The sequence below is a fragment of the Tursiops truncatus genome, chromosome 9, assembly GCF_011762595.2.
Source record: "Tursiops truncatus isolate mTurTru1 chromosome 9, mTurTru1.mat.Y, whole genome shotgun sequence".
Lineage (NCBI taxonomy): Eukaryota > Metazoa > Chordata > Mammalia > Artiodactyla > Delphinidae > Tursiops > Tursiops truncatus.
In genome coordinates, this window is record NC_047042.1 from 98,322,355 (window position 1) to 98,339,026 (window position 16,672).

The 16,672-nt window shown below is 41.3% G+C and overlaps 1 protein-coding gene across 2 annotated transcripts in view; it reads right to left on the bottom strand.

Moving 5' to 3' along the window:
• ZNF786 (zinc finger protein 786) overlaps positions 1-16,672 on the bottom strand; it is a 25,744-nt gene continuing 9,072 nt past the window's right edge. For both annotated transcript variants that reach the window (XM_033863421.2, XM_033863415.2), the window contains exons 2-4: positions 9,034-9,160; positions 4,740-4,892; positions 1-3,356 (exon numbers count right to left, since the gene is read on the bottom strand). In XM_033863421.2, coding sequence (XP_033719312.1) covers positions 1,534-3,356; positions 4,740-4,892; positions 9,034-9,067 — 2,010 coding nt within the window. In that variant the 5' untranslated portion in view covers positions 9,068-9,160 and the 3' untranslated portion in view covers positions 1-1,533. The remainder of the gene's footprint in view (positions 3,357-4,739; positions 4,893-9,033; positions 9,161-16,672) is intronic.

Below are 16,672 nucleotides of genomic sequence, written 5' to 3' on the forward strand. Positions count from 1 at the left end.
TACCAAGGTCAAATATATTCAGAATATGCTATACATTATGTTTTCCTCTTGAGAGTCACAGACTCTGTGTGTGTGTAGGGGGGAACTGTTTAACTTATTTACTTGGAGCTAGTGTTCCAGAGAAAATCATCTTGAACTATTGCTTTATAGTAATGTCTATTACAGTTTACTGACATCTCATTTTCTATCATCCCTAGAATTTCAGGTCAGCCATTCTTTTAAATGAAACATAAACCCTCTGAAAGTCAGGAATTCTCTGGATGGAGTACAACTCTGTCCCTGGGGTATAAACATTGTGTGCTCACACAGCCTTCACCTAGTGTAACAAATGGGGTATTTTCCTCGACTTCTATTTGTATTATGTTTACTTTGAACGTTTCCTTGAAAACTCTCTACATGAAACTGTTGTTGCCTGTCAGGCTCCCTAATAAAGCTGTTTAGCTTTGTTATTTTGTCTTAACTCAGACTTTAGTCATCTGCCTAGAAAGTCACTCTTGGGAATCTCACTCACTCTCTCAGCTGCAAACAGCACCTGTGTTCTGGAACTCCCAAATCTACCTCCTGTCCCAATCTCTTATCTAAACTCTAGCTACCCCCTCTCCGTGGGGTGGGATAAATCAGGAGTTTGGGATACTATATATAAAATAGATAATCAACAAGGACCTACTGTATAGCACAAGGAACTATACTCATATTTTATAATAACCTGTATGGGAAAAAAATCTGAAAATAAAATAGGTATATATGTATGTATAACTGAATCACTTTGCTGTACACCTGAAACTAACACATTGTAAATCGACTATACTTCAATTTAAAAAAACAAAACTCTACTCCCATACAACTTAGCACCTTTGGTTTTATTTTCTTCAACCCAGATTAATCAAATTTTGCTTGAATTATCAGCTTTTCCTTAAGGGTAACCATGCATAATCACTATGAAACCTGCTGTGAAACTTCAGCATTCACATAGACAAACCATGAGTCGGAGAACTCATTTTGTTGCTATTAGCTACAAATAAGTCAAAACCAAATCCTATCATATCAGGCCTGCAACAAAAGTCGCTGGGTTAAACCCCCTGCTTATCATCATACTATGAAAAAAAGAAGAGTTGACATTTAAGAGTCACCCCATCCTTTTAGCTTTGAGAACAGTACTGGAGGGATTTCCTGCTGTCTAAATTCAAGCTGGGATTTCAGAGTTAGCTTATTAGCACATTGGGGAAAATGACCCATTCAGATGGTGGGAAGAACAAACCTATCTGTTTCTATCCACTGTTTTCTATCAATGGATAGAAAACACAGCTGGTGATGTTTTAAATGAGAATCTTTGTGGTTTCTCACATGCCTAACCTGTATTACATTCTTGCTCAAAAAAGGGCCCCTGTTCCTTCCATCTGTCTTACCAGATTTTGGGTTTGGCTGCGCTGGCTGTGGACTCCCTGGCAATACCGACTCTGCTGACCGCTTTGGGCGCCCTACTCGGCCTCAACTCCAGTCGGCCTCGATCACCGCAGGGCACCCTCCTCGGCCTCAACTCCAGTCGGCCTCAATCATCGCAAACAGTTGGCTGAGCCTCTGCTTAACATCAGGCTCACTGGGGGCACGACAGGACTTCGTGTGCACTCTGATGTGTTCGGCGAGTTTTGACTTATAAATGAAGCCCTTGCCGCAGTCTGCACAGGCGAACGGCCTGTCGGGACTGTGGATGCGCTGGTGCCGAAGCATGTGGCCCCTTTCCCGGAAGTTTTTATTGCACTCGGGGCAGCGGAAAGGCCTCTCACCGGTGTGCAGGCCCTGGTGGCTGAGCAGCTGCGCCTTCAAGCGGAAGCTCTTGTCGCACTGGGGACACTGAAAGGGCTTCTCGCCTGTGTGCGTCCTGATGTGCTCCACGAGCTTGGACTGCTTGGCGAAGCCTTTGCCACACTCGCAGGAGAAGGGCATCCGGCCGCCGTGCAGCAGCCGGTGCGCCTTCATGTCGGCCTTCACGCGGTAGCTCTTGCCGCAGTCGGGGCACGGGAAGGGCCTCTCGCCCGTGTGCAGGCGCTGGTGGCTCCGCAGCTGCCCCTTGAGACGGAAACGGCGGCTGCAGTCGGGGCAGCCGAAGGGCCGCTCGCCGCTGTGCACGCGGAAGTGCTCGGCCAGCTTGGATGGCCGCGTGAAGCCCTTGCCGCACTCCGCGCACTGGAAGGGCCGCTCGCGGCTGTGCGTGCGCTCGTGCGCCTTCAGGATGCCCTTTAGGCGGAAGCTCTTGCCGCACTCAGGGCACCCGAAGGGCCGCTCTCCGCTGTGAACCCGCAGGTGCTCGCGCAGCTTGCACGGGTGGGCGAAGTCGCGGCCGCACTCGCCGCAGGAGAGCGGCCTCTCGCCGCCGTGCCTCCTCAGCCGGAAGCCCAGGCCACACTCCGGGCACGCAAAAGGCTGCTCCTCTGACTGCAGCCGCCGGTGGAGCCGCAGCCGCCCGTGCTGGCGGGAGGCCCGGCCGCACTCGGCGCACCGGAAGGGCCGCTCTGCGCTGTGCACGTGGGTGTGGTCTGGAAGCCCGCACTGCGGGGAGGAGCGCTGGCCGCACGGGCCGCAGGAGGCCGGCCTCTCCGCGCCGGGGCCGGGCTCGAGAGCCTCCGGGCGCTCCTCGCCAGCCGGGATCAGGCCCGGCTTCTCTCCCGAGCGCAGGAGCTCAGCCTGCTCGGAGGCGGCCCCGGCACCCTCTCTCCGGGAGCCTGGCTTCTCCGCGCCGGGAGGGCCCCGGGGGCCTCGCTCGTCGCAGCCGGGGCACTGGGAAGGCCTCGACCCCGCGCGCAGGTGGTGGGCGTACACTTCACACTCGCTGCCCAGCAGCTGGCTCTCATCAGGGTGGATTGACAGGGGTCTAAGCAAACACGACTTCCGGCGGAAGCCTCGCCCACATTCTGGACAGCGGAAGTGCCTCTGTCCCCGAGGGATGCTCAGCGGCTGTTGTGCCTCGGTTTGTTTGCGGAATTGATTCCAGGCCCTGTGTAGCAGGCCCTTCGAGTGGCTCCCCTGGTGCTGCTCTGAGAGGTTTTTCCAAAAGCCTTCCCCACAGACAGGGCAAGGGTGCTGGAGGCCCTCCCCAGAGGTTTCCTGGAAGCCTGGGGGACCGAGGGTCCTGGGACTTACGACTGTGTCTCTTTGGGTGGGTTCCCTGGAGCTGTGGACTACTGGAACTAGAGCCCGAGTATCATGTCTTTGTGGATTCAGGAGGGCGACGACTTGGTCAGGCCTGAAGGAAACATCTTCACTTTTTCCTAATAAGGGTTCAGAGGAACGCTGGCTCTGAAGAGGATCTACTTGGAAATGGCAGTGGGCTTCTCCTGGTTTCACAGCTTGCTGGCTTCCTGAAATTGAAAAGAAAACTTCAGTCAGTATCCCATCCTGTGACATGACCAAGGCTTATGTGGCCGTAGCAGTGACCTGAGGTGGCCTGGAAGCCCAGCTTCCACTGAACTAAACCGGCAGCTCCTTTCAGTGGGGTCAGTTTCATGACCAGGAGTTTGGTGCGAGTCTGCTGAAACTAAACTGAACAGACCTATCTTAGAATAATATTGAAAAGAGAACATGTAAGTCACAAATGTAGGGCCTAAGCTTTGGAATCAGACTGGGTTCGAATCCCATTTGTCCACTGTGCAAGCTTTGTCAAACTCATCTCTGGCTTCAGTTCCTTCTCCTGTAGAAATGGAAACAATACATAAGATCGTTGTGAGAACTGTATGAGTTAACGTGGGTAAAGGGCTTAGCGTGGGCCTGGCACACTGCATGTTCCCTGTAAATGTTCACCATTATTATGACCTCAGGGCCACCAGACTTGTCCCATTTGGATGCGCAGACATTCCTGGGGTCAAAAAATAATGACAGGGACTTCCCTGGCAGTCCAGTGGTTAAGACTTCACCTTCCAGTGCAAGGGGTGCAGGTTCAATCCCTGGTCAGGGAGCCTCCTCGCCAGAAAACCAAAACATAAAACAGAAGCAGTATTGTAACAAATTCAATAAAGACTTAAAAAAAGATAAAATAATGACGGAAGTCTTACTGACAGGCCCTGGCTAACACTATGATTCCATATACTCCAGGAGCTGTCCTAAGACCAGGTGTTCCTCCCTCCTCGTCTCTATTCCTACCAACCGTGTAAAAAGGTTTCTTGGAAGAATTGCTAACAGACAGTAAAATAATTTGTGAAGAAAAACTCTTTTACTCTCCTGAAAGCAGCAGCTAAAAATTAAATAAACTACTGACATTTCTTGGAATGATGCTCCCATTTGACTTTCTCTTTCCATACTTTAATACTGACCCTTAAGAATCCAAAAATCTCACTCTCCCATCATGACAAGAAACAAAAGAGGAGTCTCTATTCCTCCCCCCACTACTAAGAATACCTCATATTTGCTGAACTCTTACTGTGCTGCCAGGTATCATTGTGACAGTTTACATACATTAACCCATTTAATCCTATAATGTAGGTACTTTTATTATCTTCACTTTATAGGTCAGGAAACTGAAATACTATGAGGTTGAATAACTTGCCCAAGGTCACCTGGAAAAGGCAAGATCCAGACTCAGGATCCAGAACCCACAATCCTAACAACTATGCTTTACTGCCTTGCTCTAGAATATACCAGGTGTTAAGCCTCAGTCCAGTCAAACAGGAAGTCAAGGTCAGAGAATTGGAGCTAAGAAACCTGAATGGGATGTCTTAAGGACAGGGCCCTGATTTCTTAATACTCACCCACAAACAGCTGTCCCTCAATAACTGGATCCAAATGCAAATCAGCAGAGGTGCAAATTATGTTTCCTGATTTCTGTGATTCTCCCCAGATCCTGAAGAGTTCTCTCCCCTGTTCAAGCCAGGATATTAGTTCTGGTTTGGGAAGTCCATCATCTGTACAGAAAAGTCAAACAGGGTAGTTCGGTTTCCTTGAGCACTAAATTTAAAGCACAATGAGCTGTTTTTAAATTCTCAAATTTACTCCTGGGAAAATGTATGAGAAGAGATTTTAAAAAATAGATTATAGGTTTACACAAAGAAAAGCAGAACTGCCTGTTAGATGACTCTGTGTTTGATTTTGTCTTGGTCCCAATATATCTAGCAATGCTGCATTTTGTCACAGGTTTCTTAAAACTCACCAGTATTGTGCTTTGAGAATTGTGGGACAACCCCTGAGACAACCGGAGATATTTTGGGAATAGAGGGTATATGAAAATAAGAACTGGAGCTTCAGCTAAAATATTCTGAGAAGTACTTCCAGTGACAGTGCTAATCGCAACCTAAAATACAGTTGAGTTCTGCTAGAATAGAAGGGGGTTGCAATGAATGAAATGAATGAATTAAAATATTACAAGATACCCATTTCCCTGTAAAAACTGTTTACGCTGTGTATTTTCAAGTAAAACTTTCTTTCAGTAATATATATATTTAAAAGAACCAAAAGTATGCTTCATGGATTGCTAAAGGGAGATTAGTAGATGGTCCAAATCAGAGAAAGAGGATAAGCTGGGCAAGGCTGAGGGATTTTAGGGATAAAATGTCAGAGTGACATATACATTAGCCCTCTGAAATCTGACTTCAACCCCAAAAGAATTCCAAGGCTGCTCTCATGAAAAAAGGAATCACTGTATTTTATTTAAATCCATACACCTAAAACAAATATCATATAATATCGCTTATATGTGGAATCTAGAAAAAAGGTACAGATGAACTTACTTGCAAAGCAGAAATAGAGACACAGATGTAGAGAACAAACATGTGGATACCAAGGGGGGAAGGGGAGGTGAGATGAACTGGGAGATTTGGATTGACATATATACACTACTATATATAAAATAGATAACTAATGAGAACCTACTGTATAACACAGGGAACTCTACTCAGTGCTCTGTGGTGACCTAAATGGGAAGGAAATCTAAAAAAGAGGGGATATATGTATACGTATAACTGATTCACTTTGCTGTACAGCAGAAACTAACACAACATTGCAAAGCAACTATACTCCAATAAAAATTAATTAAAAAAATAAATCCATACACCTATTCTCAGTCTTCATCTGGGTTGAACTCTCAGCATCTTTTAAAATAAAACAATTTTTCAAAAAAAAATTAAGAAAGCAAGTCCATTTACAAGAACATCAAAAAGAGTAAAATACTTAGGAAAAAATTTAATAAAAGAAACATAAGACTTACACAATACAAATCATAAAATGTTGTTCAAAGTAATTTTAAAAGTCCTAAAAAAAAAAGTACTAAATAAATGAAATGATATCCCATGTTCATGAATTGGAAGACAGTACTGTTAAGATGACCATATTCCCCAAACCCCATCTGCCTTTTTTTTTTTTTTTTGCAGAAATTGACAAACTGATCCTAAAGCAATGGTAATTAAAACAGTGTGGTACTGGCATAAGACTAGACATATATAGATCCATGAAACAGACTTGAGAATCCAGAAATAAACTCTGACATTTACTGTTAATTGGTTTTCCAAAACGGTGCCAAGATAATTCAATGGGGGAAAGAATAGTCTTTTCAACAAATGGTGTAGGGACAACTGGATATCCATATGCAAAAGAGGCTGGATCCCTATATCACACAGTGTGAAAAAATTAACTCAAAATGGATCAAAGAAGGAAAAAAAAGGATCAAAGACCTAAATATACGCACTAAAACTATAAAACTCTTAGAAGAAAACATAGGAGTGGATCTTTGTGACACTGAATTAGGCAATGGCTTCTTAGATATGACACCAAAAGCTCAAGCAACAAAAGAAAAAATAAATGGGAATTCATCAAAACTTAAAACTTTTGTGCTTCAAAGGACTCCATCAAAAAGGGAACAGGGGGCTTCGCTGGTGGCGCAGTGGTTGAGAGTCCACCTGCAGATGCAGGGGACATGGGTTCGTGCCCTGGTCCAGGAGGATCCCACATGCCGCAGAGCGGCTGGGCCCATGAGCCGTGGCCACTGAACCTGCGCGTTCGGAGCCTGTGCTCCGCAACGGGAGAGACCACAGCAGTGAGAGGCCCGTGTACCACCAAAAAAAAAAGGAACAGGTAACCCAAGAAACGGAGAAAATATCTGCAAATCATATATCTGATAAGGGTTCAGTATTCAGAACAAATAGAGAACACTTATAACCCAACAACAAAAGACAAATAGCCCACTATAAAAATGGGCAAAGTATTTGAATAGACATTTCTTCAAAGAAGATACACAAATGAAAAGATGCTCAACATGATTAACCATTAAGGAAATGCAAACCAAACCCACATTGATACACCACTTCACATCCATTTGATCTTTTGTTGTTTCTTCATTGCTGCGCGTGGGCTTTCTCTAGTTGTGTCGAGCAGGGACTACTCTTCACTGTGGTGTGTGGGCTTCTCATTGCAGTGGCTTCTCTTGTTGTGGAGCACGGGCTCTAGGAGCATGGGCTTCAGTAGTTGTGGCACGTGGGCTCAGTAGTTGTGGCTCGTGGGCTCTAGAGCGCAGGCTCAGTAGTTGTGAAGCACAGGCTTAGTTGCTCCACGACATATGGGATCTTCCCAGACCAGGGATCAAACCCATGGCCCCTGCACTGGCAGGCGGAATCTTAACCACTGCGCCACCATAGAAGTCCACATCCATTTGATCTTGATGCTTGGAACATTCTTTTTGGGTGGCACAGGGTTCATGTCACAAGATTATTTTTCTTTTCTCTATTGATTCAATTACTTTAATTGGTTCTTCACTAACAATGAAAATAATGTAATATCTTGTATTAATGTTTCAGAAACACTGTATAGAAACTGGAAATCTTAATTATGTCAGACGCTGGCAAGAGAAGTGGAGGGAATATAGGAGAACTAATTACCTTCGTAGACTGAAAGATAAAGAGATATAATGTAAAGTTCATGAAACATGATCTAGAAGTTTATTATTTAAATTATAAAGGTGGCCAACAGAGGCATTAAAAAACTATCAGGGGCTTCCCTGGCAGTCCAGTGGTTAAGACTCCACACTGCCAATGCAGGAGGCATGGGTTTGATCCCTGGTTGGGGAACTGGGATCTCACAAGTCACGCAGTGTGGCCAAAAGATAAAACAACAAATATATGTGTGTGTGTGTGTGTGTGTGTGTGTGTGTGTGTGTGTGTGTGTGTGTGTGTGTGTGTATGGAACAAATTGGAAAGAAATATTTGTAACATAGATAATAAAATTTTTTTTAAAGTTAAAAAAATTTTTAAAAAACTATCAAAATTTCGGAAGAAGGGGGAAAAAGGAGATAGAAGAGGGATAGTATAAGTACGTGAAACCCTCATTTTTCACAGTAAGGAGTTAAACTCAATAACCAAGAAATACAGGTGTAAGCACAATAGACTGTAGTAAACTGCAGTAAAAGCTAAAACAGAAATGATTAACATGGTTGCCTTTGGGGAATTAACTGAGTGAGGGGTGAGGCAAAAGACTTATCATTCATTTTGATGCTTCTCCAAACAGACTGATTTTTTAAAAACCATATTTAATAGTAAAATACAAAGACTAAGTAAGCAAAAAGACTAAAAAGAACACCATTACCGTAACCATGCAGAAACAACTGCGGATGAACACCTATGTATAGCCTTCCAAAATCTCATTGCAGGGAAAAATAACATTAGCTTTTTTGAGGTATATGGACACCACTGTAAAAGTTGACAGGTAGGAACATCCTAGGTTAAAGATATACAGGGTACTTTATGGATATAGGCAAGGTATGTATCCATGTTGAAAAATCATGGCAACCTGGAAGTATATCGTGATTAAAAGCCTGACATATATTTAGTCATCTCTGACCACCTTACATTACATGCTGTCACAAATATTCTCATGTAGCAACATCTACCCTTGAGTAAGGATTAGCAATGCTTACAGATATTAACAAAAGACTCTGCATAAAAATGCCTTTCTGAGTTAATTTCTGAGAAATCTGGCTACCTGACAAACAGGAGTATGGAGTGACTGAAACCCCTAACAGGACCCAGTTCCATGCCTCAGCCACAGTTAAACACTTCTTACCTAGAGAAACAAGAATCTCATAATTGGTTCTCATTACTTGCTTGTAAAGCTCCTTCTGCCATGGCTCTAGATCCCGCCATTCTTGCTCGGAGAAATAAACGGCCACATCCTCAAAAGTCAGAGGTAACTGAAATTATAGGCATAATACACATGCAGTCATAATGGCTTCAAAACTCCAGTTCCTTTTCATCAATTTAAGAGTTTCGCAGTGGACAGTGTTTTTGTCCGTTAGGCAGCTTCTTCCTTGGGAACTGCTCCTTCCCTGACTCCCATCATGTGGTTCTGTTGGTGACCATGACCACCCCCTTCCACTTGTTTCTCTATGCCTGTTCCAACTACATAGGCATATGTATAGCATGGACCTCTTTCATTTTTCTTCTTCTTCTTTTTTTAAACAAAAATGGGAACAAATCACTGTGTAACTTCTTTCACTTAACATGTCATCTTTCCAGGTCAATTTACATAGGCAAAATCGGTTTTTTGTTAATTGCATTATATTCCATGGGTACACATACTCCACTGATGACACATATATTGTTTCCATTTCCTTTATAAATTACCAACAATACTCTGATATGCTTCCTTATATATTAGTGGTTTTACTTCTGCAGGAAAAGGCTAAATAAAAAGGAGGACTACTAAATCAAAGGATAGAAACATCTTCAGTTTACGAGATACCACTAGATTGCCTTCCAAAAAGAATCCAGCACTTTTACCCTTGCTAATAAGAAGAGACATTTCTTTACACCTTTGCCAGCACAGGATGTTCTGAAACCTTATTTGTTTGTTTGTTTATTGGCCAACATGATAGGTAAAATATTCTATTTCATTGTTTTATTTATTTATTTATTTTTAGGCTTCTCTGTGAGCCATGCGGGATCTTAGTTCCCCCACCAGGGATTGAACCTGTGCCCCCTGCATTGGGAACGCGGAGTCTTAATCACTGGACCACCAGGGAAGTCCCCTGTACTTCATTATTTTAATTTGTATTCATTTGTGAGGCTTAGCAACATTTTCATATTTGGCGGGGAGGGGGGGTTCCACTTATCTTTGTGCATGCCTGTTCACATCCTTTGCTCAACGTTTTAGTGGGCTCCTATAATTTGAATTAACTTTCTTACATTAGGATTAATAATCCTTTGACTAGTTAACAAACATTTTCTTCTAGTTTATCATTTGTATTTTGACTTTCTCTTCTGCCAAAGAGAAAATTTTGACCCTTTTATTTAGTTAAAACCTGAGTCTTTTCCATATTGTTTCCAGCTTTTACTTTCATTTTTTGTATTTGTCACAATCAAAAAATTACACAAATATTCTACTGAATTTTTTTCACAATTAGATTTGCAGCTTAATTCTACAGATGATATTGGTATCTTTATTTATGTACATATGGACAGCCAATCACAGAACACTAATAAATGCACCACTCTTTCTCCTTAGACTGAAATCCTGACCTTCACCTTTGCATATATTAGATTTTCACATGTATGTGAATCTATATATTGTTATACTATCTATACATATCTGATTACAGTACCTATGCAATGTTATAAGTGCCCCCCCACACCCATTCTTTGTCAAGCTACTGCTGTTAATTTCTGAAACATTCATTCTTCCTTACAAATTCTAAAATAATTTTGTCCAGTTTAAAAAAAAAGTACATTGGGATTCAATTTTAATTAAATTTATATGTGTATTTAGGAAAGATTGAGCTCATCTAGGAACATGTTCTACCACTCATTTGATCTTGCTTCCTATCCTTTAATAAACTTAATGATTTTCTTCATAAATGTTCTGAATCTTTTTTATGAACTTTATTTCTGGTATTGTGTAGTTTTCCCAACAATTATAAATGGGACCACCTCTGCCACTTCAAATCATTACTACTAGTATTTTTAAAAAACTGATTTTTGTAAACTTATTTTATATCCGATTAATATACCATATTTGTTTATCAATTCTAATAGTATTAAGGTTTTGGTGGAACCAATCATAGTTCTCAGATAATTTCCCCATCTCTTTTCAAAGTACGTGCACTGCTTTTATCTCATACTGTTGTACTTACTAGAACCTCTTTTGTGGCTTCAGGGTTTAGTACCTTGATTTGGAAGACTTTCCCTATTCTAAAATTATAAAAGATATTCTGGTATATTATAACAATAAGGCACATAATTCTTTTTCCAAAGAGATATTAAATTGTCACAAAACTTACTGATGATTCTTTTACCATTGTGTTGGGATTGCTTTTTCATAAACTAGTTTTCCATTTATACTTGGTTATATTTTTGTTCCACTGGTGGTTTTGTCTATTCTTGCTCCAATACTGGACTGTTTAATTCCTATAGTTTTATCAAATGATTTGCTATTTAAGAGGATATGGCCATCTACCACCACCTTGATCATTTTTTTAAAGGAAACTGTCTTGACCTTCCTTGTCTATTTTCTCTTCTAAATAAACAGGAGAAATATTTTGTCAAATTTATATAAATTCTATTGGGATTCTGATAGGAATATACTAAGTATATGAATTAATTTTGAGAGAAGTGGGTCTCTAAATTATGGGATCTTCCCATCCAGAAACATATATTTATCTAGATTTTTTATTTTCTTTAGTAAAATTTATTGTTTTCTTCATATAGATCTTATATAATTCTTGACAGATTCATTCCTAGGGATTTTAGAGTTCTGGTTGCTACTATGAGAACTGAACTGAATAGGAATATACAAAGCACACACATGCATACCCTTCAAGCACCAGCTGCCTCAGATTACCCTGTGGTGAGCCCTACCTATTCACACCTGGTGTTACAACTTTCCATCTAATTTCAGATAATGTCCCTTCCACTACTTCACAATAACTCAAAAGCTCCATCCCTTCTTACACCCACTTCCACAGGCAAATTTCAGATTGTTTTTAAGGTAATTATTTCTTAATCATTTAACATGCATAAAACTGTGCTGTTTTTATTGTTTCTATCTTTTCTTTTTAACTTGTCACTGACAAACTTTTTGAGTGTTGTGTACCTAACCCCATTTCTCCCATAAGCTCTGTGGTTTTTACTGCATGATTTTGCATTGCACTGTGATTTTTAGAAATGCATATGATGTATGATGGCAGAACTCATTACTTTTAAAATGTTTTCCAAAAATGCTCAAAAAGCCTTCACTGTTTATTTCTTTAATCTTCAGAAGTGTGAAAGATCCAAAAAATTACAGAGTACATTATAACAAGCATCTGAGTATTTACCACTGATTTAACAAATTTAACATTTTTTCTTCAGATTTCCTTCTCAAGAAATTGAATTTGACAGATAAAACTCAAAGCCCCCTCGGTCCCCACTTCAATCTTATTCTTACACTCGGTCCTATTCACCTCCCTTCTGAGACACAACCATGTTGATGCATGTGGTACGTTTTCAGCTCATGTTTTTAATATACATATGTATCTATAAATAATATATAGTATTGCTTTGTCTTTTATACACAAATGCTTTATTATACTGCAACTTGCATTTTTCATGCAACATTTTGAGATCTGTCCATCTTGATATACATAGAACTGATTTATTTTAATTTTGTATAGTGTTCCATTGTCTGAATGTCACAATTTTTAATTCATGCTTTTATCCATTGACCATTTGCTTTTAGTTCTATGAACTGCCTGTTCATATCCTTTGCCTGTATTTTTACTGGGTTATTTGTCCTTTCATTTCTAAGATTTCTTTATATAATTTGTGTATTAACTGTTGACTACATTAGTTTACAAATACTTTCTCCTAGTGTATCTCTTAGCTTTTATTTTTACTTAAGCTGTCTTATATTTAATTGTATATAAATTTTCAATTGTAATGCAATATATCAATCTTTTCTTAGTTCATTTTGCCCTTTGTGGTTTAAGAAATTTTCTTCTACGCTAAGATTATGAAGATATCCTACATTTCCTTCCAAAAGACTTAAGTTTTACTTTTCATGTTTAGATTTTTAATTTATCTGGAACGTAATTTTTTTATGGTATACAGCAATGATCTACCTTAATGTTTTTTTCCAAATGGAAAAGTCAGTTGTCCCAACACCACTTCTGAAGTTCTCCGAATTAGATTCCTAGGGCTGCTGTCACAAAGTACCACAAACTTGGCGGCTTAAAACATTAAATATTTATTCTCTCATAGTTCTGGTAGTTAGAAATCTGAAATCAAAGTGTCAGCAGAGCTATGCTCTCTCTGAAGCCTTTAGGGGAGAATCTGTTCCATGCCTTTCCCTTTGCTTCTGGTGGTGGTTGTTGATATGTGGCATTTCTCAGCTTGCAGCTGCATAGTTCCATCTCTGCCTCCACTGTCACAGGGCCTTCTCCCTTTGTGTGTCTGGGTCTCTGTGACTCTGCTCCTCTTCTTATAAAGACACCACTCATGATGGATTAAGAACCTGTCCTACTCCAGTATGATCTCATCATAACGAATTTCATCTGCAGCAACCCTACTCCTATTTAGGTCACAATCTGAGGTTCGGGGAAGTACATGTATTGGGGGAGACACTATTCAACTCAGTACTCTGCTCTGGGGTCCTCTTTGGGTTTCTTCTGCTCCATGTGTCTACCCCTGCACAAAACAGTACCCTATTAATTCTATGGATTTACTGTAAATTTTATTATCTGCTAGGGCAAGTCCCCGTTATTCTTCTTTTCGGCATCATATTTTGACCTTTATTTTTCCAAACGAAATTTAGAATCCGTTTATATAATTTACAAAAATCTTACTGCCATTTTGATGAAGTTGCAGTAAATTTATATATTAACTTGGAAGGAAAGTATCATCTTTATTATATTTAGTCTTCCCATTTATGGGCATGATTTACCTCCTGTTTACAGGCATATCTCATCTTACTGTGCTTTGTGCTTTGTAAAAAATGCAGGTACTGCATTTGTTACAAACTGAAGGTCTGTGGCAACCCTGTGTCGAACAAGCCTATTGGTGCCATTTTTCCAACAGCATTTGCTCACTTCATGTCTGTGTGTCACTCTTTAGTAATTCTCACAATATTTCAAACTTTTTCATTATTATTGTATTTGTTATGGTGATTTGTGATCAGTGATCTTTGATGTCACCTTTTTTTTTTTTTTGACTGTGTTGGGTCTTCATTGCTGTGCGCGGGCTTTCTCTAGTTGTGGCGAGCGGGGGCTACTCTTCGTTGCGGTGCACAGGCTTCTCATTGCCGTGGCTTCTCTTGTGGCGGAGCACGGGCTCTAGGTGTGCGGGCTTCAGTAGCTGCGGCATGTGGGCTCAGTGGTTGTGGCTCGCGGGCTCTAGAGCGCAGGATCAGTAGTTGTGGCGCACGGGCTTAGCTGCTCCACGGCATGTGATATCGTCCCAGACCAGGGCTCAAACCCATGTCCCCTGCATTGGCATGCGGATTCTTAACCACTGCGCTACCAGGGAAGCCCTGATGTTACCATTTTAATTGTGTTTGGGTGCCATGAGCCATGCCCATATAAGACGGCAAACTTAATCAATCCATGTATGTGTTTTGGGACTTCCCTGGTGGCACAGTGGTTAAGAGTCCACCTGCCAATGCAGGGGACATGGGTTCAAGCCTTGGTCCGGGAAGATCCCACATGCTGTGGAGCAACTAAGCCTGTGTGCCACAACTACTGAGCCTGTGCTCTAGAGCCCGTGAGCCACAACTACTGAGCCCGTGTGCTGCAACTACTGAAGCCCACGCACCTAGAGCCCGTGCTCCGCAACAAGAGAAGCCACCTTAATGAGAAGCCCGCACACTGCAACCAAGAGTAGCCCCTGCTCGCTGCAACTAGAGAAAGCCTGCTCGCTGCAACTAGAGAAAGCCTGCTCGCTGCAACTAGAGAAAGCCCGCGAGCAGCAACAAAGACCCAACACAGCCAAAAATAAATACATTTATCAAAAAAAAGTTATTAAAAAAAATGTGTGTGTTCTGACTGCCCCACGGACTGGCCCATCTCTCTCCCTCTCCTCGGGCCTCTTTATTCCCTGAGATAGAACAATACTGAAATTAGGCCGCTTAATAACCCTACATTATTAAGTGTTCAAGTGAAAGGAAGAGTCACACATCTCTCACTTTAAATCAAAAGCTAGAAATGATTAAGCTTAGTGAGGAAGGCACATGGAAAGCTGAGACAGGCTGAAAAGCGAGGCCTCTTGTGTCAGTTAGCCAAGTTGTGAATGCAAAGGAAAAGTTCTTGAAGGAAATTAAAGTGCTACTCGGTGAACACACAAATGATAAGAAAGTAAAACAGCCTTACTGCTGATACAAAGCAAGTTTTAGTGGTCTAGAGAGAAGATTAAACCAGCCACAACATCGCCTTAAGCCAAAGCCTAATGCAGAGCAAGGTCCTAACTCTTTTCAATGCTATGAAGCCTGAGACATGTGAGGAAGCTGCAGAAGAAAAGTGTGAAGCCAGCAGAGCACAGTTTATGAGGCCGAAGGAAAGAAGCCGTCCCCTAAACATAAATGTGCAAGGTGCATCAGCAAGTGATGGTGTAGAAGCTGCAGCAAGTTCTCCAGACCTAGCGAAGATAATTAATGAAGGTGGCTATACTAAACAACAGATTTTCAATATAGACAAAACAGCCTAATATTGGAGAAAGATATCTTCTAGGACTTTCATAGCTAGAGAGGAAAATCAATGCCTGGCTTCAAAGTTTCAAAGGACAAGCTGAGTCTCTGTTGGGAGCTAAATGCAGCTGGGGACTATAAGTTGAAACCCCTGTTCATTTACCATTCCAAAAATCCTAGGGCCCTTAACAATTATGCTAAATCAACTCTGCCTGTGCTCTAGAAATGGAACATCAAAGCCTGGGTGACAGCACAGCTGTTTACAACATGATTTACCAAATATTTTAAGCCCACTATTGAGACCTACTGCTCAGGAAAAAAGATTCCTTTCAAAATATTACTGCTCAATGACAATGCACTTGGTCACCCAAGAGCTCTGAAGGAGATATATAAGATTAATGTTGTTTTCATGCCTGCTAACACAATATCCATTTTGCAGCCTATGGATCAAGGAGTAATTTCGACTTTTAAGTCTTATTATTTAAGAAATACCTTTCATAAGACTATAGTTGCTATACATAGTGATTCCTCTGATGGATCTGGGCAAAGTAAATTGCAAATCTATTGGAAAGGATTTATCCTTCTAGATGCCACGAAGAACATTCATGATTCATGGGAAGAAGCTGAAATATCAATGTTAACAGGAGTTTGGAAGTTGATTCCAACCTTCATGGATGACTTTGAGGGGTTCAAGACTTCAGTGGAGGAAGTAACTGCAGATGTGGTGGAAACAGCAAGAGAACTAGAATTCGAAGTGGAGCCTTGAGGGTGTGACTGAATTGCTGTTAACCCCATGATAAAACTTTAACAGATGAGGAGTTGCTTCTTATGGATGAGCAAAGACAGTGGTTTATCCAGATGGAATCTACTCCTGCTGATGCCATTTAGATTGTTGAAATGACAACAAAGGATTTAGAATATTACATAAACTTGGTTGATAAAGCAGTGGCAGGGCTCAAGAGGACTGACTCCAAATTTGAAAGAAGTGCTACTGTGGGTAAAATGCTATTAAACAGCATTGCATGCTACAGAGAAATGACTCCTGAAGAGTCAA